At 38.1% G+C, this 27,712-nt stretch overlaps 1 protein-coding gene across 2 annotated transcripts in view; it reads right to left on the bottom strand.

Moving 5' to 3' along the window:
• The window catches only part of GLS (glutaminase), a 66,491-nt gene that overhangs the window by 13,164 nt on the left and 25,615 nt on the right, over window positions 1-27,712 (bottom strand). The window contains exons 8-15 of one of the 2 annotated variants that reach the window (XM_037398106.1): window positions 21,516-21,548; window positions 21,195-21,253; window positions 20,527-20,593; window positions 19,933-19,983; window positions 17,325-17,501; window positions 16,061-16,192; window positions 14,205-14,297; window positions 13,175-13,369 (exon numbers count right to left, since the gene is read on the bottom strand). In XM_037398106.1, coding sequence (XP_037254003.1) covers window positions 13,223-13,369; window positions 14,205-14,297; window positions 16,061-16,192; window positions 17,325-17,501; window positions 19,933-19,983; window positions 20,527-20,593; window positions 21,195-21,253; window positions 21,516-21,548 — 759 coding nt within the window. In that variant the 3' untranslated portion in view covers window positions 13,175-13,222. Of the gene's footprint in view, window positions 1-13,174; window positions 13,370-14,204; window positions 14,298-16,060; window positions 16,193-17,324; window positions 17,502-19,932; window positions 19,984-20,526; window positions 20,594-21,194; window positions 21,254-21,515; window positions 21,549-27,712 lie in introns of those variants that run through there. The other variant, XM_037398105.1, reaches the window with a different exon arrangement.

Here is a 27,712-nt window from a genome sequence, read left to right as displayed (position 1 = left end):
AGCAGCCCGCCGGGGTTTGCTCACCCAGCCCCACGCCGGCGTCGGTGAGGACCAGCTCCGCGGCAGCCGCAGGGCTCGCCTGGCCAGGTGCTGCCCCGGAGCATTCCTAGGGACGGACAGCCCGGGGAGGCACTCCAAGCAGCCTCTGGATTAAGCCACGACGTTACCTTGTTCTACAGAAAACTAGCAAGTTACATAAGAAAACGTAATTTCTTTAAATAACTTTGAGGCATGCAAAAATAAGTCTTTGGGCTTGAGTAAGAGCGATCAACAGATCACACCTACCTCTACGGCCACCAAATGCGACTGCCTCTGACGGAGGCTCTTCCCCCAACTTTAAATGAACACAAGGCTCATGAGAAGTTTATAAAGCTGGAATTTCCTGGAAAACTCTTTGTTCCCATTGTACTATAAATAATTAAAGGATACACTTACACACATTTGTATATTATCCATTATACATATATATATATATACACACACACCCACTGAAATATTTGAAAGCCCAAACAAGGCTAGCTGCCTCTGTAACACTTTCACTTCCTCAGGACTTTTTCCCACACCTTTTTATCCTATTTTCTGCATTACTAATCCTCGTTTCCTCATGTAATTTGGGGAAAGCACAGAAACAACTCTAGAATCTGCAAATATTTGCTCTGCTGTGTTTTGAAACTAACACAGAAACAAGACTTGGTGAATATTCCCCCCCCCCCCCCAATCCATTTTCTAATGCATCAACCAGCAATTTCTTTTCCTCTAGATGGTGCAAGCTCCTCTCTACAGCACAGGACAGAGGATGATCCCCAGCTCCTGCAGTTTCATGAGCTGCGAGTGCAGCATTTATTTTTGGAGTCAAAACTGCAACAGCAACTTTCAAAGCTGCTACCATGGAGTCTATTTTTGGAGTCTCCCCGGTGGAATTAACTTGAAATGCTGCTTGCACAGCGATTATTCACATAGCTTGTGCCGGCGGTGGAAAACTAACAGCCTCACAAAACACTTGTTTGTTCTTCGGTAACTGCCACGCCGTTTTGGGCAGCCACGTCCAAACACGATCCCTGTGTACACCGAAAGCTTCTCCTCCCATGACTTACGTCTAGACTGCAGCCACGCAAGAGGCTGTGTTTCCACGTGTACGTACCCCAAGCCGCTTTAAGCCAACTGTACTGCTCTAGCTGCAAAAACCTACGGCAAGCCAGCCAGCCAGTCCTGCACCCAGCGTCACGGAAGAGCTGCTCCATCTCCCCTCTGCTCTATCAGCTGCTAACAGGGTACTAACAGCTTCCGTCTGGAAGCACTTAGGTGTGTTACCTGCGTTTAGGACTGCCACAAAGACCCGTGCCAGCACTCCAGAGCCGACACACAGACCCTTCCTGCATCTGCATAGTTGAGCTGATCGCAGAGAAACACAAGGGATGCATTATTTTAGGTAATATTACTGCTTTTTTTCTGTGAATTTATTAAATAGTCCACAAAAATGCTGGATAATTTTTGACATTTAAAGGGGGTTTTGACCTTTAAATTATTGATCCAACTACCAATCAGGATGGCAGCCGTCAGCAGCTGCTCCGAGCAGCTAGGTAGGCTTTGGGAGACAAACCGCTGCTCAGTTAGCAGTCTGCTAGGAAATCTGTGGGGGAGAATTTCAGCGCCAGACTGTGCTTCAGGCACAGGGGAGGGAAGGTGGGAAAAGTCACGAGACTGGTGTTACTGTTTGCTAATAAAGAGAACAATTCAGCAGAAAAATTATGTCAGCCTGAGATATTTTTTTTTAATTTGCATATCCAGCTGGACAAAAATCACAGTAGGATTTTATCTTTTGTTACAATTTAACTCTCAAAATGGTTTCAAATCCAAATTCAATCTTTTAAAATAAAAGCTGGTCATTTTCTTCTTCTGACTTCCTACATTTTTTAATTGGCTGGTACATACTGCCCATGGTAAAAAAGCCACATTCTATGATCCTAAAAGCATCCAACATCTTTAACATTTAACGTTTAACATCTGAGAACAGAGCAAGGCGTTTTGACTAGGTTCGGATCGGACACAGGAGCACTAATGTACACACAAGCCGGTACTGGTAGCTCCGTCTTGGTATTTGTCACAGGAGCTTGTGCGTGTAGCTGAGTATAAGAAACATTTCATTAAACCAAATACATACACTGAGGATTTCTCTTGAAATCAGGAAAAAAAAAAAAAAACCAACCAAAAACCCATAACCCCCATCCTTCAGCCTAAGAAGAACTGTCAAGCTCCTTTACTGGAAGGCTTATAGGCTGAAGTGGCCAAAGGCAAGGGCAGCCCTCCTGGAGGTGAAGGTTGAGCAGAGATGGTTTCCCTCTCCGCCCCTCCTCACCCACCAGTTTACAATGGATTTCTACCATTCCTATTTCCCCTCATTCAAACCTTTTACAGATAGCTCAAAACGTCTGAAGTACTAGATTATGCCACCCAAAACTGCAAACAATTAAGAGTATCGATACCACATTTTACAGCAAACTGAGTTTCTTTGCCCATCTCCACCTCAGGTCCTACTTTCACCAGAATGCTTTAAGTTAACCTAGCTATTTAAGAGCATCTAAAAATGATACTTGTTACAAACTAGCACAAGACCATAACTGCTTGGCCATCTTTTCTGGTCTGTCATGGTACAGACCAAAATTTCCGGAAAATGCTACAAGCCTAACGAGGACGCAGGAAGCAGTAATGGGGAACAGAAGGTTCCTTCTCTTCCGATCAGGTGTGGCCCATGAAAGCCAGACTCAACCAGAATTCACCTCTTATTCATAACATGGCCATCAAGTGGACACAAATTTCCAGAAAAGAGTGTCTCTCACCGGTATTCCTCAAATCAGCATCTCTCTATCTGTGAAAGGGCTAATTCATCTTAAATACTAACAGGCAGGAGGTGCAAGCTCTTCAAGGCGTCAAAAAAATATCCTTTAACTCATGGAAAAAAGCAGGAGTTGCAGACGGGTCTGAGCTCAGTTCTACAAGTAGCTCAGCCACTACATGCTCAGAGATTATTACATTTAATTCTTCTGATTTTTAAATGATAAATGAGAATTAGGAACTTGTAAGTGAGATTTATGATACTATACTTTATCGTAATATTTCTATATACTAAAATATATAAAAAATACTATATATTTCCAGTATAGATCTTACATCAATAAGCAGTAAGGCTACTTTGTACTATGTTTAGGTTTTGCTCAGGTGCCTGAAAGACAGTAACACAGTCAGGCACTGACTGAACTGTTCCTGGAGATGGCAAGCTACGGGGGCAGAGACCTTATTTCATCACAACACACACTGTGAATCTGCAATGACTTAGTACTTACACTTCCGGCTACTGAGATTAATTCTAAAGCATTATTAAATGGATGCTGTTTAAATTATAGATAAGACTATTTAATTAAAATTAATTCAAGAGTTAAGTAATTAAGCAAAATGTTTACTCGATTAAGTGAAACATCTACTTACCTCCAGTGAGATTCTTTCAAATAGACCATGCCCATCTATGCCACTCCTGAGACGTGTAAACCCCACGGGGTAAGCCCAGGCTATTTTGCCCAGCCATGTTTCTCAAATCCCAGACTCCCACCACCGCCTCCCCCAACGGAGGCAAAAGAATCAATCCGTCACCAATACTGACTCCAGAACTTGAGCTCCAGAGGCGGAGAGCGGGTCACACAAACCGAAGTTGAGTTGAATCCCTGCATACAAGCCTCTCCCCCAAGAATCGGGGCACTCAGGACGATTTTTACTGGAAAATATTACTAGTATCATAAGGAAGTCCGGGGTGCATGGACGGGCCAGTTCCCTCCTTTCCTGTACCATCATTAGTGGCAGGGCACACTCAGCCTGACAGCAAGAAATGTGGGAAGAATAGCACATGATAGGTTTTATCTTTCCCCTTTCTAACAGACAAAACCACTACCGAGATGAACTGGTTCAAGGGGTATGCAGAAAAAACCCACACAAGTCAGAGCTCGAAATTCAGAGCCGTTGACTCCATCAGTATTACATTACAAGATCCCAGGAAGGAAATTCCTCCAGCTGGAAGACAATTCCTGCAAAAAGGCCTCAGGATTTTCTTACACACAACTATGGCACGTAACATTAAGAACAGGTCCTAGGATGGACACAGCCGATGTTGCCCCGTCACAGATGCCCCTGAACAACTCACAGATGATCCTAAATTTTTCAACACAGGAGGCCTTCAGCAACTCATGTGGAAGCTTCACCAGGGCTTAGATGATGCTGCAGTGACCGGGGAGCTTCCCTCCCTGCGCACGTGCACGCCTGCACAAATCGAGGAGTCTGGCAGAAGAGTAGCTCGTCTCGAGAGCTGCTCCCTTACAGATGTCTTACCCTTTGCTTCATACCCGTGACCTTTGCTTTGGGAACGATTATGTTGATCTCAAAAGGTACAAATCCTGGGAAGAGAAGAGACGCTCGTGTACCAGAACTGCCCGACTAGACTACAATGAGCTTGGTCATGCTTGGTTCCACCAGCTTTTTCTGATTTCTTCTGGTATCAATGAATCAACATACCTCTTACTTTTGGAGACAACAGCATTAAGCGTATCACTGACAAAAGTCCCAAAACATGAAGTAAAAATTCAAATCATCTTTAACTAGATTTAAGACCTAAAGTTGGTTAATTTCACATACATTTAACAAAACAAAAAACCAAAACCAACCAACCAAAACAAAACACAAAAAAAACCCCACACACCACAAACCCAAATCCCCCAAAAACCTTTCAGGGGCATTGATAAGCTCATAAACTGTGCCAGCAAGCACCATTTTTGAAGACCTAATGAAGAAAATTCAGTTAGTGAATCAGGCTGTTCCAGAGAACTGTGACTTACCAAGAGGGAGTAATAGCAAAATCTAACCTGGCCCCTGTCCTGGTGGCAAAAGGTGTTACTGCTGGGTTGTTTGTCACAAATAGTACCAACAAAGGAACAGAAAGCAGAGAATTTTAACAAAAATTTTACAAGATCAAGTGAAACATTTGAGGTTGAAAAGGCACAAAGACTTTCACCCTTCAAGTCTGAAGATGAAGGCCAAGCGAATTTCCAGTTTTAGGTGGTATGCATTTCCCATCAGTAGTTTGGGCAAAAATACTTGAATCTTGCTGCCATGTCCAAAGCATCAAAGTTATGGGAAAGAAAATGAAGGACCCTCTTTCAAAGGCTTTAACTGACTCTGTTGTCAAACTTTTGCAGCATTTCTTATCAGTAACGAAGTTTTGCCTGCAAGTTCGACTGCAAGTTTCAAACCAGTAAAATAATAATTCTTGTAGTAAACTATTACAGGAATCTTAGGGTCATCACCATCTCATGATGCAGACTTTGGTAGTTTCTGTTCGGCCCTTTCATACGCTAATCCCTGCAAACACTTCTGCAACAAAAAGCATACAGAAACCTTAACAAGGGGAATGAACACCGAGCAGTTGACTCTGGGTGCAGGAAAAAAACAAGAGCCTTTGAAGTAGTGGATACAGACATTACTAACACTGCAAGATTTGGGACCAAAGGACTGGGATCAACCACAGTCCCATGAATAAAGCAGAATGCTGATGGGCGCTTTACTGACGCTAGCTGTATTAAGCAGACAGGACAAAAGAACGTCTGCCTTTTCAAGGACCTATTGACTACAACTGATACCCACACAACCGAGTAGAATAACGCTCCCGCTTCCCAGGCTGTAGGTACTTCACAAATTACGGACAACAGTTTCCTCTTAACTACAGGACTTGGAACTGGAATTGTTCCCAAAATAGAGGAGGATGTTCCCAAAGATGCTTACTGAAACTTTACTAGCAAGAGACTGACTACACCTTACAGGCTGAAAGCAGAATAGGGGAAATCTTAACAGAAAACTGCACTCTGCTCCTGTTGGGACAGTTGTTTCTAAGCTATTAGGAACGTGTTTCTATAAACCTCCTAATTTTTAGACTACTTATTCAGGACCTGCTTTCCTTGCATTGGAAATATTTCTTAGCTTAAACAGTTCTTGTGCCTCCATGGCTTTATCTCCATACCACGGGAACAGTCGTATTATTCCCCATCAGCCTTTGCTAGATGGGGCAAGTGTACTCAGCTGTTCAGCCTGCTTCCCCATGTCCTAAATCATAATTCTTGACCCTTTTCGGCAATGGCATAGGTGGCTTTTCTTTTCTTTTTTAAACCTGTTTGATCAGAACAACTCATTCTCAGACCGAAATTACTAATTTTAATTAGCTGTCTTGCCATAATTAAAGGTTGGAGAAGTTTAAAAGAGAAGCCCTTTAAAAGCAGCATGAAATGCACCTCCCATACAGAAAGCCAAAGCTACATATATAACCAAAACCAGATCTAACAGGCCAAAAAAATTGATACGGAATGAGTAATTTCTAGGCAAACAATGAAGTTGCCTGCTTCAAGGAAAAAGCTGGACTAGTGAATGACATCAACAGGAAACAAGCAACATTATCTCTTCCTATCACCCCACTTGTGTTCTCCGTTCATTGTTTGATAAGAGCTCTGATCACAAGAGGTCCCAACAGTAACATGCTGTCCCTCAGCAAATAATATACTTCCACGTTTGCATTTAGCCTTTTACGCTTGAATAGAAAAATCAAGTGAATATGGCATTTTAAAGTCCTTAAATCACTTTATTTTCAGTGATATAATAAAAAAAAATAATTTAGGATCCAGTAGGAAAATACAGCAGGAGGTGAAAACGTTTGCCATTGCTGACCAAAAGCCGTTTTTTACCTCTGCCACTTCTAGGACTCCCTAAAGGCCAACAGGTTGCCACAGGACAGTAAGCTCATCATGCACAGTGAAGAGTCCCCATCACAAGCTAAAGAAAGGGAAATTTCAGCTGGAGGTTAGGAAAAAAAAATAGTATATTTGATAAAAGCGGTAAAGCACAGGGACAGGTTACCCAGTAAGATTACTGAAACCCCATCCTTGGAGGTTTTCAACACCTGACCGGCCAAGTCCCTGAGCAACGTGATCTAACCGATGTTAGATCCTGCTCCGAGCAGGAGGCTGGACCGACTGATCTCCACAGATCCTTTCCAAGCTATACGACCTTATGGTTTCAATTCTTGGGTTGCTTACAGGCACTAGAACCTCCTGCACTTCATACAAAAGGGTTACGATGATCATCACCAGCCAAGTAAAACTGACCTGATTTAAGAAGGGATATAGTAAGGTAAGTTCCCATGTTACAGGCTGCACAAGATCTGTAGTAACACGTGCAAACTTCAAATTCTGTACACCAGCTGTTCGGCAGCTCAAGGGAAAAGCCTACTTAATGATAGCACCTAGCTATTAAAGAACTTTACAAAGAAAATAAGGTATTTGTTGACTGCATTACCAAAACAATTATTTCAAATTTTCAGAATATTCAGCAATATAAAAGTAAGAATCAAACTCATGCAATTTCACTGAAAAATCATGATGCCAACCAGATTAACAGAAGCATGAATAGAGAGGACCAAAACCAAAAGAAGTCAGACTGCATTCCAAGTCTGACCAAGTAACTGTGAAATTCACATACGCTGATCTCTAGCAGCGGTACTACCAACTGCCCGTAACTTACAAAATAACAGTGCTACCTAACTGGTAGCTGTAACTGATCAGCTAAAGGGGTCAGAGGACATCTGGAAAGAAAATATGCAGAGGACAGCTTTTGCCTTCTACAAGCCAGGAGAGCATGCAGAGGGCCCCACAGAAGGCACCAGCTACGTGCCAGCTAGGTCAAGAGCAGAGCAGAGCAGCAGCTAAACCAGGAAGCATTGCCTTAACAAGAGATGTGGTCCCCCACGTGCCTGCTGCATAAATGAAATACATGGAAGTAAGGGCTGGCTGGAACATTTTTGACAGTAGAAAAGCATTCTAGAATTATTTTCTTTTCCCCTTGTCCTTCCTCCAACCCTGTTTCCTCATCAGCCTTAGTGCCGAGGTGTCAAAACGTCTATTATTCTCCCAACGTGTAAACATGCCTGTCTCTTCCTTCTTAAAAATCTCCATGGTCCAGTTAACAGCCTCACTCTAGGTCACGCATCCACGTCAGCTTCATTACCTAAATTAAGTTCTGTTTAAACTACTTAAACTGGTGCAAAAACCCCAAGAAAACAAACCAAACCAAAAAAACCAGCAAACTTCCCACCGGCACACTTTTGCCAGCCTGAAGTCTATTGTAAGGCTGCATTTAGTTAAACTGCAGCTTCAGATTAACACTACACAAGGCCTGCTATTGCACGTGCATTTTCAGAAGTAACTGAACTCTGTGCAGAGCTCTGCCACTCAAGTCTTGCAAACACTTCTAAATGTGAAGCGTTCAAGCGGTATCAAAAGTCTGCATAAAGCAGTATTAGACGCCGGTAATAACATCAAATTCTACTTGCATGAAAACCAAAAGGGAAGAGGGCATTTCTATTTTGCACGCAGTATTCTCTAGAAGGAGCAAATGGTAAATCAGAAATTGCTTGATTTAAATTAGGTAGTTTAATAATTTAGACTGCAACAAACTATTCCACATAGCAGGATGTAAATTCCTGAAAGAACACAGGACGGTGCATGACCCATCCTTTAAATGCACATCATTATACACACTACTTAGTCATGAGTTTGCTAGACCGGACAAGAAGCGTGGAACAGAAGATACTAGCAAGATCAAAAAAAAAAAAGGTAAAGTTTAGTTATTTTTCTGCCTGCTTTAAAGACTCTTGCCATGCCTGCAACTACTATAACCTTTCTGTGACATTCCAATTCCTCAAAGAGACTCCGCACTGAAGATAATGTATTAGGTGTATCTAGGCATCCCAGGAAGAACTGCACTGAAAAGTCTGTTCTTTCACTACAGTAACTGCTTCTGAACTCCCACCAGAAAACTAGAGAAATATTTAAACAATACACAAAAATAAAACAGTAAAACAGTAAAAGCCTACCAAAACATTACACGCCAATTATGAAGCTCATAATTAACTACTTTGCTTACAGCTAATTATTGTGCATCAATGACATGTATGTATCAAGACCACAAGAAATAAGAACAATGAAAAACCAACATACTCTATAGTCCCCCCCCCGCCCACCCTCTTCTGACTCCGTTGCCTTTTTATTCATCTGCCCACCCACTGGTCTTTTGACAAAATTGCACAATGAAAAACAAAATGTGAGAGCCAAAATAATTCCATAGTAGATCACCGGTGGTTCCCTCTTTGTATCTACTACTCTTCCACCCTTCCTTGTCTTTACGACTTTCAGAGAATACACTCTTTTGATACGTGGTATTTTATGTACAAGGAACATAAAGCCAATTTTAGAAACACAGTACAAGTAACTGCAGTTTATAAATCAATCTACAGAAAAGTTAAATTAATAATTACGGCCATCCTCAGTACAGGCAGATCTCCAGTGACAAAATCTTGCCTCGGAATCACCACATTATAAATACATCTACTATTCAGTCTCTGAAATAAATTTTCACAGAAAGACACGTAAGCCTGTGACAAAGGGCAAGTGCTTTGCCAGGAACCCAGATTCAACAAACCATTGTTCAGATCCTACTACTGCTACTACACAAGGATGTGGGGTTTGGACCACCATCCTTGCTATACGTAATTACAAGCTGTATTTTTCACTTCATAGAGCTCAGGATCTACAGTCGCCACCCTGGCGCTGGTACCATTAACCATGTATTTTCCAAGTGACTGAATTAGTATCTTTAAAACCACACAAATACGCAGGGACATTAATACCCTACTGCACCGTGACATTTTTATTAGAAAAGTCACAGTGAGAAAGTTTTGCTACTTTGATATTTGCTTTCAACTTTCCAAGATAACAGTACAAAGAGAAAAATAATTAGATTATTGTACAAAATGTTTAAGAAATCTTGGGAAGATTTTCAATGACTGGTTTAACAAAATCTGCTTATTCCACCTACTTTTCCAGAACTTTTTCTCTCTTTTAGAACGGAGTGCTCGCTATCTCACTTCAGTCTCAAAAATGTATTTGAACAAACCTGTTCTCCATTGAGGGAAAAAAAATACAATAAAAATCAGCTTAAAATAAATTTATTAAACAATACAAAAATAAGCATGCTGGAAATTGGATACATAAATAACATACAATGCAAATGAAAAATGGAAAATGAGACAGGTAACTTAACAACTGAGCCAAAAGGTACAACACAAATGCTTAAAATAAAATTTTAAAAAGCATTTACATTTCTAATGAAATGTTAATGATGCTGACAAAGAAAAACAAACAAACAGCTAAAATGCTTGAATATCAAGAATTGCTATTTACTGTAGCACAGGTGAACACTAAAACCGTTGCAGACTTCAGACATTCAATGACTAGCCTCTATCGCCACATTCTTCCAGACCCGCTCACCCAAGGGGACGCAGGCGTCCTGGCAGCCCCTGCCATGGTCCCCGCTAGCCGCGTACCCTGCCAGCAGTAAAAGCCACCTGCAGACACGGCCGGCCAGACCAAGGAACTGTGAAGTGCAGGCAAGTTACCAACTGGTCCAAAGGAGTCTCCTCCTGACCCCTCCTAACTAGAGGCTGGCTTAAATTCTGAGACGGGCTTCTAAAGCATATATTACAGAACTGTAATCTCTCTCTCGTAAAGCTTTTGTAAGCTGTAACCTAAATAGTCTTATTATGCGTATTTAAGACCTAGTAGTTTCCTTACTTTTATATTTCCCATGCACGATTTGCCTCTACCACAAGTTTTGTATGTCACTGCCAAACATAAATATGGTTAAAGGTTTTATTTTCAAGTTGAAACCCAGATGGAACAATTTTCCATCCTCAACCACATTTTTAGAATTACATTCAAATAGTACTAAACCTCAGAAAACGATATGTGGGATTAGATCAAGCAAATCTTGCATCATACATCTTCCTTTTTTAATTAAATCAGTAATTTCACCTGCAACATGTCATCACTGTAAATACTTTTCATTAGCAGCACAGACACATTATGGTCCCTCTTGCAACTGAGGGTCCCTCAGGTAAAGACATGTAACCCTGCAGGGTCTGAACACCTGTTGTGTCTCTGTAACTACTAGTTTACTGTAAAATCCTCAAACAGGTGAAACTTTTGTAATTCAAGACTTTGCCTTTACTTTATTTTCAAGATAAGCACTGACAAATCTAACCTTATCATCCACGATAAGATTATAAACCAGCTATTATTCAGCAATTTATGACTGACGTTTATTACTGACATCTGCACCACAGATTTACCTCTTCATCCCAGCAGGACTTCAAATTCACTGAAAATTGATGTTCTGTATTCTTTTGCTTAAACATTTTAATCTAGGCTTCAAAGACAGGAAACCCATCCTTTGACAATACACTGCTAGACAATGAAGATTATTCAGGGTTTAGTCAGAGCTTACTTCAAATGCTTATGCAAGACTATCCATACCTAAACACGAGTAATTAAGAACAGCTTGCTTTCACAGAGAACATCAGCTTTGCTTTATGCATCTTCCTGAATTCATAAACATCCAGATGGGTCAAAAAACAGGGGCAGGAAAAACCTAACTCCTCCCTTATGCGGAACTCACATATGAATGCTCTTTGGAGTTTTAGATAAACTAAAAAGGGAGGAGGATTGGGGGAGGGGGGGCAGGGAGAAGGGTTGGAGGTGTTATTAAGGAATTATCTGTCACTGGCTCTTAAAAATCCTCAGCGAGCTAACACCACTCATCACTACCTGGACAAGTTCTCTGCAGTTTTATAAACCAGGACTCTGCGTAATGTGTACTGGGGGTGGGATGTCTCAAACTATCTACAAACTTATAAAGGGTTAAAACTTCTACAGAATAATTGTCTGAGATTTTTAGCATCATTAATAATCTAATAGCTACAAGGTCAAGAATTTAGCAAGCCTGTGCCCTCTGTCCAGCACCGCCTACTGAGCCTATTCGAAGCTTATATACAACCATTGCAAACTACACCCTACTCAAGAGATTCAAAATTATCAAATTATGCAGATGAACTGGTGCGGCTGCCTGTAGAAGAACGCAAGTCCTGTTTCTCAGCAAGCTGACAGCAGTGCAAACTCACTATCATTTTTAAAAGTAACAATTAATAATCACTTTTTAAACATTTGCTCACGTGTAAGTAAATGGAACCTCTGACCTCATATATGAACACGCACATGCATTTGGGGTTGAAAAATAAGTTAATTGTAAACAGCTTTAATAATATCTAACTATCTGCTTGACTCTGAAAATACGTCCTGCTCACTACTCTGTTGGTTACTACTCTAAAACCCAGATTGCTTACATTCCTCTCGAGGGTGGAGCACAGCATTATTAGTAAGGCAGACTTCTGAGTCATAACTACCAGCTGGCAGTACAAGCCGCTAGCAAGACACTCAAAATAGTTTGGTAAGAAATCTTTCTGCTGCATTAGTTAACCTGCAAACAAGGCAGGTTTTTCTTCCCCCTTCTCCCAGTCCTCCCCAGTCATTTTTGCTTTTTTTATTTTAATGTTAGTATTAATTACTAAAGGTCTGATAAAAAAAAAAAAAAAAAAAAAAGAACAAACCACCAAACTTTGCCAGCCTGGCAGATCCAAAGGATCCATTTCTGTTCAAAGCAATTTGAAAGCTCATATTAAAAAAAAAACCAACAACAAACAAACAAACAACAACAACAACAAAAAACCAAGGATATGGTAATGATTCAGAACCTATCTCCACTTAATATACAATTATTTAGAGATTCATGAATTTGCTGTATTTTGTTGATGCTATTTTACTTTATATTTTAATTAAAATTCTTTTATCTTTACCTGCTGACCCTGATCAGAAGACACGTAAGTTCTTGCTTAGCTCTAAAGTTAATTTACTTAAAATTCTCAGATATGAACAAAAGTTAACAGATATACACAAAAGTGGTATATCTTTGAAAACATTCAGATTTACCTTTTTCTAATATGTTTTAAGTAACTACAAAAGCCAGTTAACAGGTTTGGGTTTTGTTGTTTGCATGTGCTTCCCCCCGCCCCCCCGCCCCCAGCCCCGGCCCGTGAATTTTGACAGTCTTTTTGGTATAGCATACAGAATTTACACAAAATGTATATATAAATGAAACACCAGGTAAACAATATTCAAATAAAAGTTAAATCTAGAGATGCTTGAGGATCTTTAAAATGAAGAATTTAATGAAACTAGAACCCATTCATTTAGTTTTGCTCTCCCCGACCTTCCATTCTATACACTACGGTTCTGGAGATGTCCTCGTTTGATTCAGGTGACACTTTTTTCCATACTGTTTCTTTTAAAGCAAGTTCTTGCTGGAGATTCTCATAGTCCATTGGTCCAAAGGAATGCTAGTTGTTCAAGCAACATACATTATTTATTAGTGTATTTGAAGGAAAAAAAAATTAAAAAAATCCATACTTGCAGTCAATGCTAACAGACTCAAGTTTTTCACCTCTTCACACAAACTGTTATTTTCTCTTTTCCAGTTATCAAAAAATTCAAATTCCAAATCAGGTATTTGTTAGATGTATACATGCAAATAGAAGCACTTTAAAGATCATTCTACTGTATCTTTTCCTATTGAAAACTTCATGCCTTAGTTAAAACATTAGTGGTAATAAAAGCAAAGAGGTTTTCCTGATCTCAAGCACCCTCACACTTTTATCTTTCGTACATGATGTAGGTGGAGTGGATTCAGCTCATTCCCAGACCGCTTCCTTAGTAACAGGCACTTGCCTACAGCACTAGAACGCCTAAATTCACTGCCTGTGCAACTCTCAGCAAGTCATGTGGTCTCAGAGATATCACTGTGAGAAAATGCTAAACATACATCCCATGCACTGCAGCACAGAACAGACAGGCTAAGCCCACCAGCTGGTCAAATCTTTATTAAAGGCAACCAGTACAGTAAAACTCTTTGTAACTTTTCCAGATACCATATACTTAGTCTAGCAAGGGAGATGAACTGCATGAAATGGAGGTACAAATCGAATCCGAAATTCTGCTGTACAAAGCCCTGTGATAGTGTGGTCCACCCAGGTAAGTGTCCACTAATAATGTAAACTAGGTAATCTGAAAGCTTTGATGCAATACATGTCATTGAGCAGTTTTGCATTTAGAGAACTTTCTGTATTTCTTCTGACGTCTACAAGCGATACTCACTAAACACACGTATTAACTTACCCGCTGATCACCACCTTCTCTGCGAGGATCAAGCTTTTTTGCAAAGTGTCTCAAATTATCGTAGTTATGGAAATTGCACAGAGAAACCAGATCCTGCAAATATTTAGAGAACACACATTATTATTTGTATATGATAGTCAAATGCACGTGAGATTGTGATAATACTACCACTTATGTTTTACATCATAACCTACCAACACCTGAACTAGTAGTAAGAGAAGCTTATTAAATAAATCAATACCAATGACTGTAAGGCCCTTTGAACATAATACAGTGGTATGATTAAGCTCTAATAACACCTTTAAACTCCTTTTTAAAGTAGTACAAAACCAGATATTTTGCTAATTACTACTTGTTTAATGTATTTCTACTCCAGCTGTATGAAATGCTTCAGGGACAGGAAGAATAATCTGGGCTAGTCTAGCACATAAAACTTCAATCAAAAGGATGAAAAAAGAAAATGTGTGACAATAGAGTTTAATTCAGTTTGACTGGAAGGTCATAACTACAGAACTTCACTATGCTGTTGCATTTTTAAAAGTGAATGTTGCATTCACGTTACTTGTACGCCATGATCATCTATCAGTTTTTAGGTCTAATTATAATACAGAATAAATGCAGTAAATCCTTCACCTACCTACTGTTCTATGATTTCACATTTAAATTATCAAGACCATTTCACATGGAACATTAATATTTAAACCTGGATTGGTAACTTCTTAGTACTCTTAATTTGCAGCTGTACAGGTGTTAGATAAATAGGAGTATATAAAAAGTTTTAACTGCTGCTCATCCACACAAACTAAACCCTTGCGTACTGTAAATCCCATGCTGTTGTCAATAAGCTAAGTGAAGACTAGTTATACAAGTGTTCACCCTACGAACTGAAGTCCACCCAAACTAGTATCACTGCAGCTTAACTGTCATCACTAGTTTTACAAAAAGAAGGGGGGGGAGGGAAGAAGGGAGAAGAAAAAAAAAAGTGTCTAGTTATGCCTGTAACTTCCAAAGCATTACCAATAATCTTACGTTTCCTGTGAGGCTCTAGATATCCTACTATTCCCTTTTTTTGGAGACTTTTCCCTCCCTCTGCACTTATTATTACTTAATCAGTATTGCAAGGTAGTTTTAGAGAAAAAATAAAAAAGGCAGGTAGTATTTTTTCCATTCTCCTCTCCTAGAAAAAACTCTTTATTAATCATTACAAAGTACTCTCCAAAATCTCTCCTGCTTCTAATGCTGCTATCAACAGGCTGCCCACAGCCCTTTCAAAAGCAAGAGACGAAGCTAGGAAAAGCTCGCCCAACAACAGGGCTTGATCTATGAAGACATATTTTATATCAGACTGTTTACAAAAATCAGTTTAAAAATATACATCAGAATAGCAATATTTCATTACAATCTTTCTCTCGTTACAATGAAACACAAGCTGCATTTCCAATGTTTTGAAAATTGTTCACCTCGTGAATGGAGAGGAAGAGAAGTCTGTAAGCAGAGCCCTTCAGCTTACAATGCAGTGGACAAGAGACCAGCTCTTCCATTACTTAGTAAAGTGCTCCTTTTCAAAGCTTTTCCACAATAAATTTCTCCACTGTTTCTGGCATCGTATTTTCTTAAATCTCATTGAATTAAAGTGTTATTTATTACTAAAATACAGATCTCTGTTCTTCGACTTTCATCTTTGGATCAGATGAAACTTGCTATGTACGGAAGAGTAACAAATCACTCTAGTTCACTCAGCTATACTAACTGCAGTTCCGTAAACAAAGAAAAAAAACCAACAACACACACACCCCCCAAAACAACAAAAAAAACCCCCAAGGCAAAACCAAACCACTAAAGGCAGTGCTGCTTACGTGACAAAAGTGAATTCCTTTAACGCTGTTGCCCATCTTGTCCAAAGGAGGTGACCAGCACATCAATCCCATGACATTAGGAACAACCAGAAGAATCCCACCAGCAACTCCAGACTTTGCAGGAAGACCAACCTATAGAATAATTGCAGAATTACTGTGATCTGCAAACATTCTTCGCTATTTTAACACAACGCATTAGCATTTTACTGAAGATTATTATGCAGCATTTATAAAACATAGGTCTGGAACACACTCAGAGCTGGGAAAGTAGTATTACTGATCTCTTTTTAGACAACAACCTGAAGCACAGTTTGTGGCAAACAAGAGGTACATGATCATAGTTATTTCCTCTCCATAACACAGAGAATCAGTAACACAGTGAAAAAGGTAATTTAAATGTATTTTTAGATTTAAAAAAAAGCACCTACAACTAAGCAGCAGCACACAAGTGTATGCCATAAACGGTTTGCAACAAGGTAGTAGTACAAAGCTATATACGTAACAAAAATAATCTTGACTGGAAAAGGTAAAAAATAAAAACCCAAGAAAACAAAAGAGTCTGCCCATGAAAGTATACAATCACCTCCTTATTTACAATCCAGCGAGTTACTGCTTTTTTCCAATAGGAACTAACTTGTCACACAGCCTCACAGCTCTCTAAGCAATACCTTCTAGGTCACGTGAAGCACCACAATCAATTTAATGTGTACACAACAAGGAAAAACTAAAAATGCTCAAAACAAAGTGCTGAAAGCACAAATAAGATGCAGTACATCTTGCAATAAATACAGAAACATGCTGCTGGAAAACAAAAGCATGGCAAATATATACGACAGCCACTTTCACAACACATGAGGACAATTCACGAGCCTGAGTTGGTGAAGAAAAAGCAACTGTCTGCAAAGGCTTTCTGCTATCCTTTACCTCCTGTCCAGCAGGATTGCTTCAGTTATAGTTTCCAGTTACGTCTGCATCAGGACCTGTTTGTCTCGTGAACAGCCTTTAAGGGACAGTACTTATGTTTCTACATGAAAAGGATTCCCAAATGTGAAGTGGCAGAGACCAGTAAGTGCCATAAGGTATGCTGTACTAGTAGTGCCATGAATCCTAGGTGAGACTTCCCCACACAATGTGCTCAATTACTAAACAATTTACGTAACACCCTTTCCTCTCCCCCAGAAGCAAACCAGCCAGCCCTGGAACACGGAAATCAACAGCACAGATTAATCTTCCCGGTCAGCTATAATATTTGAAAACTACTTACATGGAAGGCAAACTGCCCTGAAAAGTCATACATGCCACAGGAATGCATTAAACTCAGGGTATTCCGGACTGCTTCAGGACTCAGGACTCTCTCACCAGTGATCGGGCAAAAGCCACCGTTAGCCAAAGTTGCTGCCATCACACTTGCTGATTCACATGTTACTTCTATTGAGCAAAGCTTATGAAAAAGAAGTAAGAGATTATAAGAATTGATACTTCTAGCACAGCAAGGCCAACTATAGCAGGATCATCAATATAGAAATACAGAAATTTCTATAGAAATAACATCTCATAAAATAACCTGTAGCATAACATTCGTTAGATGACGCTAGTCGCATCAATTAATATGGTCTCAATATTCCTACTTTACAAATCCCAGCGATAGTGTTTGTAAGCCCTCTTAACAGTTTGGGACACTAATTTTCATGGGTTAGTGTATCTGCTTGATACCTCCCCCCACCCCCCTTATATTCCTTTGAGAGGAAGAGGTCCGGGAAACAACCTCAGTATTTTGCATCTGCTTCAATGGCAAAGCCACAAAATGACTGGTTTGGTTTTTTAAAAAAAAAAACGTCGAGTTTGTTTTGTGTGGGATAGGGTTTTTAAAGCCTTAGAAGATCCCACACATTATTAATAGTACATTTAAAGCTGCAAACTCTAGCACATGCAAGTCTTAATACCAGCACTTCCTGCTGATGCAGCCTTATTTCACTTTTCTCTTATATATACTTTACGATATATTAATGATACGACCACATGATAGTTTCTCCCAGGATCCCTGCTTCAGTACAGACTATACATACTTTGGTGACACATCAGGAAATGTGATATGATGCCATCACCTGATGCTGCCTCATTTCTGCAGAAACCAAAAGATAAGTTGGTTTCAACCTGAAGCTGAAATGCTACTCTGAAAAGTAAACAAACTAGTGCTCGTATTCTTGCTTTTGCCAAACAGTCATTACATGATACTTGATGAAGTTACCTAAGCCAAGTTTGCATGAGTAGTTACTACCTGGAATTCTTACTTTCCGGATGCCAAACTCAATACATCCTAGTCCAATCAACTGGAGTTGCAAATCAAGAGATTGTCAGAGACGCATCTAAAATGGCAACTGTGTTTTAAACATATGAAGTATTACACAATATCACCTACTTTGAAAAAAGTGTTTCTAGGTTCTCAGCTTAAGCGCCTGCATTTTGTACCTTGGTTCTCTAAAATGAGAATAACCCGTCCTCACTTTACAGAAATAATAGGAAACTAAGTTTATTCCTGTTCAGAAAGTTCCCAGTTATACAAGGGAAGAAGGAGCATTACAGAAAACCCAAAGAAAAGAAATAACTAGCCTTTTAAGTAGAATCCAAGTAGAGTGTTGGAAAGTAAGCATTGTACAGTGAGGGGGAAAAGAAAAGAAAAAAAAAAAAACAAGAGAGAATTGCCACTCATGTATGAGCTGCCCTTTTTGCAAGTATGGAGTAAAACAGGGATTTTACAAGGGGAAGAAAAATACATGCAGTCATGAAATTAGAGGTCATAATGTATGAAAATAAGGCCAAATTAAAATACATCAATAAAGTTAGTTTTGACATTTCTTAAGGTATGAATAACTTTGCACTCAGAAGCATACCAGGACTTGAGGCAGCGGGATAGGAAGCATTTAAAAAGCATGTTTAAACAGTAAATTCAAATAAATTGTCAGTTTTGTTCTGTAATAACAGGTTCAGAGTAGACTATTAGCTTATACCTAGATTCCAACTCAACAAGAGGTCAACTAAGGCTAATCACAGACACCTTACTTCATAAACAGCCATTCAATCTAAAGATCAGAGCAGGCACATCCCAATACAAAAAACTCAGATTAAATCTGCATTTAAAAAACCACTGTTTTATATTTTGCATGAGAGCAAGTCTCATGAATCAAAACCAGATTCATTTTGAGAATATTTTTTTTTAACCTATCCCAGACTGGCTGAATCAGTAACACAACCTGAACTGCCTCTTGAGAACTATACGCAGCATGTTTTAACATTAGGAAACCCTTACTGAGGAAATACCTCCACACTTGCCAAATTCTCACTTTGTGACAGTTGCAAATAACTTGCTGAAAGTGAAAAAGAAAAAAAATGGGGGAGGAGAGAATATATATGACTGGTTTCTTTTGTTTTACTCATAAGCATTGAATTAAACAAAAAGGAGGAGATACTTAATATTGTTTCCTTTATAACACTATCCTTGAGCTTACAATACAGCATGCATATACTATTTTAGTTACACACAGTTTAACATACTTCACAATACAATAAAGAATAGCAACCCAAAGAGGCAGAAGTATTATGTCAAACTCTCTGAAGTAATACATTTTAAGCTTCTAACTACTAGTGTTGTAAAGACTATTGCTACTTTGCATTAGCAATGAAGATGCTTAAGTACATCACCTAAACAAAAGCAAAACTGGATACAGCAAATATACATCATTCATTTCCAGAGTTTTAACAGAAGCCGACAAGTTTAACTGTAAGCCATTAAAGCCTTTATATCTATGAACAAATCAACTTCTACTGCTTGTAATAGTAATTCTTTACAGAGTCTCAATTTTCAAGTCAGTTACCTGAAAATAGAAGTCTAGTATAGCAACCATATCCGTGCCTTCAGGAAAGCACTGTGGAAGAAAAATTGAGTCTTTAGGTAAAGTTATTATTTTTCTTTCTACTATCACTTTTAGAGAGACATAAATTAAGTTATATTCTTGTCAGCATATTAAGCATTAGGCAGATTTTAAATTAAGTATTTGTTTTAATGGAAGAAACGGAAATCACATCAGATTTAAAAATAACAATGCAGAGACCTCAATAAGCCAGGTATGAAAATATTTTTCAGTACAGCTTTCAGCATATTTAAATCAACAAACTGCAAAACTCATCGAAGAGTTTTATGAAGTCATCCTTACAGCACATATTATACATTTTATGACAAACAAAAAAATTATTATGGCTATGATCCTGGAAGAAGATAACGGGTGTTCTGTTAAAATGACAGGAGCATCACACTTCCTAAATGACAGTATTTTGAGTAACAGTATGAAAGTATATACAGCGTAAGAATAATTTAAGCCATGCTGTACATTAGCAAAACTAAAAATCTTCAGACTATGAAAAAAACCCAGCACAGAGTCTTCAAAATACAACAAACAAGAGAGATCAACCTTTTTTTCTTTCAGGTAATAGCCGATTGCAAAGTTTCTATCTCCACTCTCTCTTTCAGACTGGAACCTTCAAATAATAATAAAAAAAAAATTAAAAAGACAACGCTTCAAAACTTTTTTTTTTTAAAAAAGGTGAACTTCAGAGACACGTAACATAACTCAGTAAAAATGCACGTAAAAGATACACTACTTGCAAACACAAACATTCTAGTAACGGGACAGGAGTTGCCACAGAAGCTTATCCCACTACACCCAGTTGGAGTGAACTAGCTTGGACAACTGAATACACACAGTCGTGGTTACCGACACAAATGCTTTCTAAACATTTGATATGCAGCCACCGACACGCAGAATTTATTTTTTAATACGAATGCCAGGAAGATAAGAGTTGCACGTACAGCTCTCGCTGCCATAGCACCAACAGAGCACTAAGAATAATGAACTTCACAGAGGTAACCAATGCCTCTGCGTGAGATTTAGCCACACTGATGTTAGAGACATGCACAACTGAAGTTCTTGTGAATTTTAAGCCAAAAGACACCCTCTAATATTAGGGATGAAATGACGGTTTCAACGTAAATAACTGAACTTTGCCAGAAACTCAGTATGTCAACTACTAGTTGAGGCATTTTCCACCTAACTTCATTATGTAAATAAAAACCACTTACGTAGCATTACTGAATCCAACATACTCATTACCAGCCATTTTATTCATGAATTGCATCACCTGTTAAGAGACAGAGGGGGAGGGAAAGGCATGCTAACGTTTTCAGACATTGAGAAGTTTTAACTGATGAACTTTCAATCCAGCCTTACCCTAAATCTTGTAACACAATTTTACAAATGCAATCCAAACCACTAAATGTTTAAACAGCCAAATACAGATAAAAAGAGGAAACATTCAAAATTACTAAGCTTCCACTTGTGAAATTCCTTGAGACTTTTACCACTTAATTTAGTTAAAAAAGAATGATATAACATTAACTTACGTAGTCAAATTTTTCTGCGTTATTTGCTCCTTGCTGCAAGAAAAGAAAAAATAATTTACAAAAATTGTTAACATAAGAAAGAAGTTAGTTCACTTAGAAGTATTAGGATTTTAATGCATATAACTAAGGTATGAGGCTAAATTAAGAATAAGGTACTACGATCATTTCATATATTAATGAAAAAAACTAAAGTGTTAGATAAATAAATCTTTAATTATCATTTAAATTAAATAATCCTATAAGAGTCTTAGCAAACACCTGTATGTTGAAAATGAATTTAAACTGAAAAAGGTATGCTTTATTTTAAGTGCTCTCTGTTCAACTTTACATGTTTAGCATAAGTGAATGTAGTAGGTTAAAGCAAAAAATACAAAACTAACAACAATCAGGATAATTATAATGAAAACACTAACTTTGTACAGATTAGTAACACAAAGGTATTCTGATATTGCCAACAGAGCTGAGCATAGGAAAGTTCAGGCTACTGAAGTTAAAATATTTCCATAGCTAGTGCCCATGCTAAGAATTTAGATTGAAGACTTAAAATAAAGTGTTACCCCTTACTATGAAAATAATTGCATTTAACAAGAAATATCTGGTTTGATTAAAAAAATCTGATTAATGTACTACTTACTAAAAATTAAACTGTTAGAAAAACATAATTTGACATTGTAAGAGTTCATCATGGTGCTAACAATGTAAAAAAAATATCTAAATCCAACTCAACAAGGATACTAATGAAACTTAGTGTTGGTTGGCTTGGGTTTTTTGGGGGGACAAGGGGTGTTATTTTGGGGCATTCCCACCCCCACCCCCCACCCCCACCCCGCTCCTTAAGAACATTCTCAAATTTAGTAGCTACCAGTTAAAGATGTATTAATTCTTTACAGGTCTCTGATAGGTGACCTTTCACAAATTCCTATAGCAAGACACTGAAAGAAGGGTGGGAGGTAAAAAACAGCGCATGGTCTCCTGGGGGGAGATTTTAATTTTTTTTTGAAGTAGCCAAGTAGAATTTGTTTAGGAGCTTTAAAAAACAATGGCAACACATACACAAGTGGAAACAATGTATCTGGAGAAGATGTTTTTATCAATAATTTTAGTATTAAAGATAACTCCGTTTAGGTAACAAAATTCTGCTTAATGTATCTCCAACAATTCAAGACGCTACTTGCACTGTATTTAGTATGGGAACGGGGAAGGAAGTGGAAAAAACTGAAGCTTTATATCAACCAGTACTTTACTTAATGAAATGCGTAAAGCCAGTCTCATTTCCCACTCTGTATGTGGATTAGGGTGTTGCAGATAAATCTTTGAAGCCCATGCATCAGCTCATCTACAAGAGGATGTGCAGTCATACACGTACGATCACTAGCTGAAAGGAACACCACACTGTTTTGTCAATATTATGCGCCAGTGGTTACCTTATGCTTAAAGGCCAATATCCTTAAAGGCAATAATCTCTAGCTAATTTGCAATAAGATAAAAAAACCCTCATGATACATTTCATCAAAATGTTCCTGTATATTATACCAGAACACAAGTCTTAAAAATTTAACTCCAAATCTGTTCAATGAAAAATAATTAAAAGAAGAAATTACCAACTTCATTGAACTGTTGCAGTTGTCAAAATATTCCATAGATCCTAATGCTGTAAAATATGTAACAACATTTAAACCACAAAAACCTTTTCAACCTTTCAAATGCACAATGAACATCTTTTTCTGGGAAAGTGGGTCAGCATTAGTTATGGGATGCTGCATTGATAATTGTATGGTTAGACATGTATAATAAATTGAAACAAGTTCTTTGGTTAAAAAAAAGAAAGAGGGAGAAAGGGATCATGCTTGCTGCAAAAATATAAATACATAGTATTTCACCTTTTTTTTTTTTTTGCCCAGTTGAAAAAAAAATTCCTAGCCCTTCAACAAAAACCTGGCTTTACTAGCAGCATACAGAATTGGTGGGCAAAAGACTCAATGCAAACTCTTTCCACATCAACTTGTTATAAAAAAGGTTTCTTTTAAAAATTCACATCTAACCTTGTACTTTGGGAGGAAAATCTGTACGCTAACTCAGATGATGCATTTTTAGTCCTTTACGTTCCACACACTTGTAAAGGTACTTTATATCAAACACAAAAGCATCGTTACTGAAATTAGACTGCTCGTATACCTAAAATTTTTTAAGTAATCATATGACCAAGACTTCAGTAGGGATTTAACAGAAAACTTCGCTTCCATACACATGATGACTAAAACCCCCAACATATTAGTTTCCCTCTTTCAGCAGCTGACAGAGGTATGCTGCTCCTCCTAAAAAGCTGAAGAGACACAGAGGCAACACACAATCTACAATTAAAATTCAAGTGCAAATATAAAATCCTAACATTCAGAACACTTTTCCGTAATATTTTAAACAAATACAACAGACAAGAAAACTTCTGTTCTTGCACGAGTACTACTTATTTTTAGCTTGACTGCATAAGCCTATGAGTTTGGGGGCATTGCAACAATATCTCTTAAAAAGCATTTTTATTTAAGTTCAGGTGCAATTCAACTGCCTAGAACATCAAAGGAAACATTCCATGCACTAACTCCACAAACACTTAGCACATTTACTGGAACATATGTTCATATACACACTTACTGTACACATGCTTGTGTGTATATACATATGAAAAAACACTTCTAAATGAATAAAAAATGAAGTTGAGAATGTTACGATTGAAGCAGTTTGATAGGCAGAAAATTCAAACTTGCAGAAGACAGCTCAATACAATCTTGTAAACACTTAAAACCGCAATGGGCACTATGGCTGTCAATCATAAATTTGAATTTTTTGACTGTGTCAGGTTTTAGTGATCTTCCCTTTTTTTGCTCTCCTTAAAAAAAGGTAGAAATAATAAAAAGTATTTCTACCAGAAAAATAAAAGCACCTGCATAGGCTGCATGCCTACAGGTACATAGCGAAGAAAAGACCCACGGATACTTACCAGAGCTTGCAACACAATTAGGCAATATCTATTAGAAAAGTAGCTAGTATTAGCCACTTTTCATGGATCAACATTCAGTGTTCATACAATTAGACCCCGTAAACTCTTACCATGTGTCTCTAGTTAAAGTAACTTTTCAATTTTGAATCTAAACTAAGCTAATAAAAACATGGGAATCATGAGAAGTTTATAATCTCCTAATAATGTAAGATTATTCAAAAATTCCTTTCTGGAATTTTTTTAAGCCAAGTTTATAGCCTAACACTATACTGTGGTGAAAACATAAAAAACCATAAAATCATAACGCTATGTCAGAGCGCGAGAAACTTCTTTTCTTACAATTGTGCATCTTACATTAACTTAACTATCAATGTCTTTATTTTAGTTTTCTGTACTTACACACGTTTTTAACCTTATTTGTTAATCTGGGCCTGTTCTGTGAGAACGGCTGTCTTGACAGCTTAGGATGTGTTTTCAGCTCTGAAATACTTGAGAGCACACTGTCACAGAGAGCATTTGACCCATTAAGACCAATACTATTACTATTTCAAATACACGCAAGAATTATTTTTGTATCCTTCAAGTATTAAATGCTTGCATATGTGACCACTGAATACGTGTAATTTCAAATACCACTAGTACATATTCTATGTCAAGCATCCAATACACTTGAGTTATAATAAAAAGTGCAGAATAATGTGAACATACATTCTATCCAAAATTAGTTGCTACAAGAAACTGAATAACCCAGAACAAGAGGAAACTTCAAGCAAAATAAAATACCTGGCAGAGAAGATCACAACACCAACACGTTTTAAAGCGGTATGTATGTACATTTGCACATCAGTCTATCAGAAAAGATAACTGGATTGGGTAGCACAGAGCAATTAAGCTACAGCTGTACTATTTATTGTAACTATATTGTCAAATTAACCCAACAAACCATGCATTTTCCCACCCCTCAGGTATTAGACCGTAACTGTATAGGTTTCCTAATAACTGCATCCTGACAGTAAACAGCCCCTTGGCACAGCTGGACAGGTTTTCCCACCACTCTGCCTCATTTATTTTATGACATATTTAGAAAGCTCTCCAGCATATCAGATACACACCTCTTCATGTTTTATACAAGAAAGAAAAGCTGTCATTGGATTCATTTTTTTCAGCGTCAGTAAGATCAGCACTGTCATCTTCTTGTACACCACATTTTTGCAAGGACTATGAATATTGCTATGCCCTCCTGACGTGTCTAAATGCTTCCCACGTTAATTCATCACCGCAGACTACTTCCCTTCACCAAGCCGTCGAGTTTACCGTCACTGGCTGCATAAGATCCTGCATGTGGCTGTCAGCACTTCGAGGATTTATACACACTGTATTTGCCCAAACCTTTGCTGTTAGACTAGGAAAGCTTTTATCTACAGATGGGATCTTGAAGCATACCATAAAAATGACTTAAGATTAGTCCCTTGTCCTCTGGTGATTCCTTCCACAGCCATCTGCCGCCTTCTACATATTTCACTCTGGATCCTTCATCTCATTTGTACCTCTAACACGCTACCCTCCCCGGTCAATAAAGATTCATGGAAGTGGGTATTGCTGACAACCACTGATGCTCCTGGAGCTGACATGCTTTGAGAGTTGAGTTTAAGAAAAAACAACAGATCAAAGCATTGAAATCTATCCATACTACAGGCAACAAAGACTTTTTCCAGTCAATGTGATGTACAGAAATGTGAGTAGTTACAGAGCACTGAATCCATACTAAATCTGTACGGGACCTGAATCTCCTCCTTTCCAGCACCTGCATTTCCTTGGAGACACGGAAGAATTGACCATTTTATTGAATATCACTTTTCCACAAACTCCTGTAATTGCCACTACAATTTTCTTTTGATAACAGCTATTTGAAAACTGTTGTAACTATGTAATTTGCATAACTAGTAATAAAGGCAAATGGCTGTACAATTACAAAGGGAAAAGGTCCTTAGGGTTTTGCTTTGTCCTTAGGTCCTTTTGCTAAAGCATTTTTATTGTAGATACATGCTTTAAATTGCTGGAACAGTCTGTGGAGTGTAATGCAAGTACAGTTAGAAAAAGCCATGAGTTAAGGCACTAAAATGTAAATACACCGTAGTTCCAAGCACATGGAAGTGGGAGAATCATTTAAGCTGGTAAAAGTATGATACAGTCATGCCTAGGTAAGCCAAACAAATGTAAAACTTAACATGCACATATACTTCATTATTTATTGTTACAAATGGCAAGGACTAAACAGAACACTACAGTTCAGGTCTACGCTCTGTTCCAAGGAGTGTATACCAAATTCTTAAGACAGTCAGAACTGGGTATGTGATGCTAAGAACCCTTTTTTCCCCGAAAAATGTTACCTAGTTACGTATTCTAACAAAAAAATACTGTACTCCAAGCATCATCTCTTATGATGGTAATTTGTGTCAGTGTCTAGGAGCAGTTGTGTCCAAGAACATGCATACTAACAGCTGCTAAATTCAGTACAATGTATGTGAATTTTGAAAGACTTCCTGTACCAATTTCTCAGGAAGAGATAAACTAATGAGTATCAAAGGAGGTAAAAGCATTCTTAACACTGAAATACAGCAACAATCTCTCCATAGCTATTAACATGCCATCATTAGATACATCTGCCCTACATGGTGAATCCAACCATATTTAATAATCCCTTAATTTTCCTGGACTCTAGGAGCCATACACAGTCTTCAAGATATGCAATTAACACCTCAAATAAACAAAATGAATGGAGAGGAACTGAGGGCAAAGCATGGGTTAATTGAAGCCACCTTTTCCAGAAAAAAAGCAAGTCTTAAGATTAGATCAAATATAAATGTGAATTATTTTAATCACTGAATAGTTACTAGGCAATATTGTTAACTTGCAGATTGTGAAGAAGTTATTTCATGAAAAATATAACTATTAAGTAACTTTGAACCTGTGACCCTCTATGTAATTTTCTTCAGAATATGTTTAGTTTGGTTAGTTATTCAAATGACAAAGGGTATCTTAGTGGAAGCAGCACATAAAATACTCTACATTTTAATCACACCAAAAACAAATAATGGAGTGTGATAAGATATGCGTCCATTAGACGTGCAGTTACCACATGCAAAAACGATAGTGCAATGCAATACTCTTCATAAGAACATTACAGAAAAGAAAAAAACAC

This window comes from Falco rusticolus, chromosome 8, assembly GCF_015220075.1.
Source record: "Falco rusticolus isolate bFalRus1 chromosome 8, bFalRus1.pri, whole genome shotgun sequence".
NCBI classification, from domain to species: domain Eukaryota; kingdom Metazoa; phylum Chordata; class Aves; order Falconiformes; family Falconidae; genus Falco; species Falco rusticolus.
The sequence above is the reverse complement of the archived record's forward strand: the minus strand, read 5'-3'. Positions and strand labels throughout refer to the sequence as shown.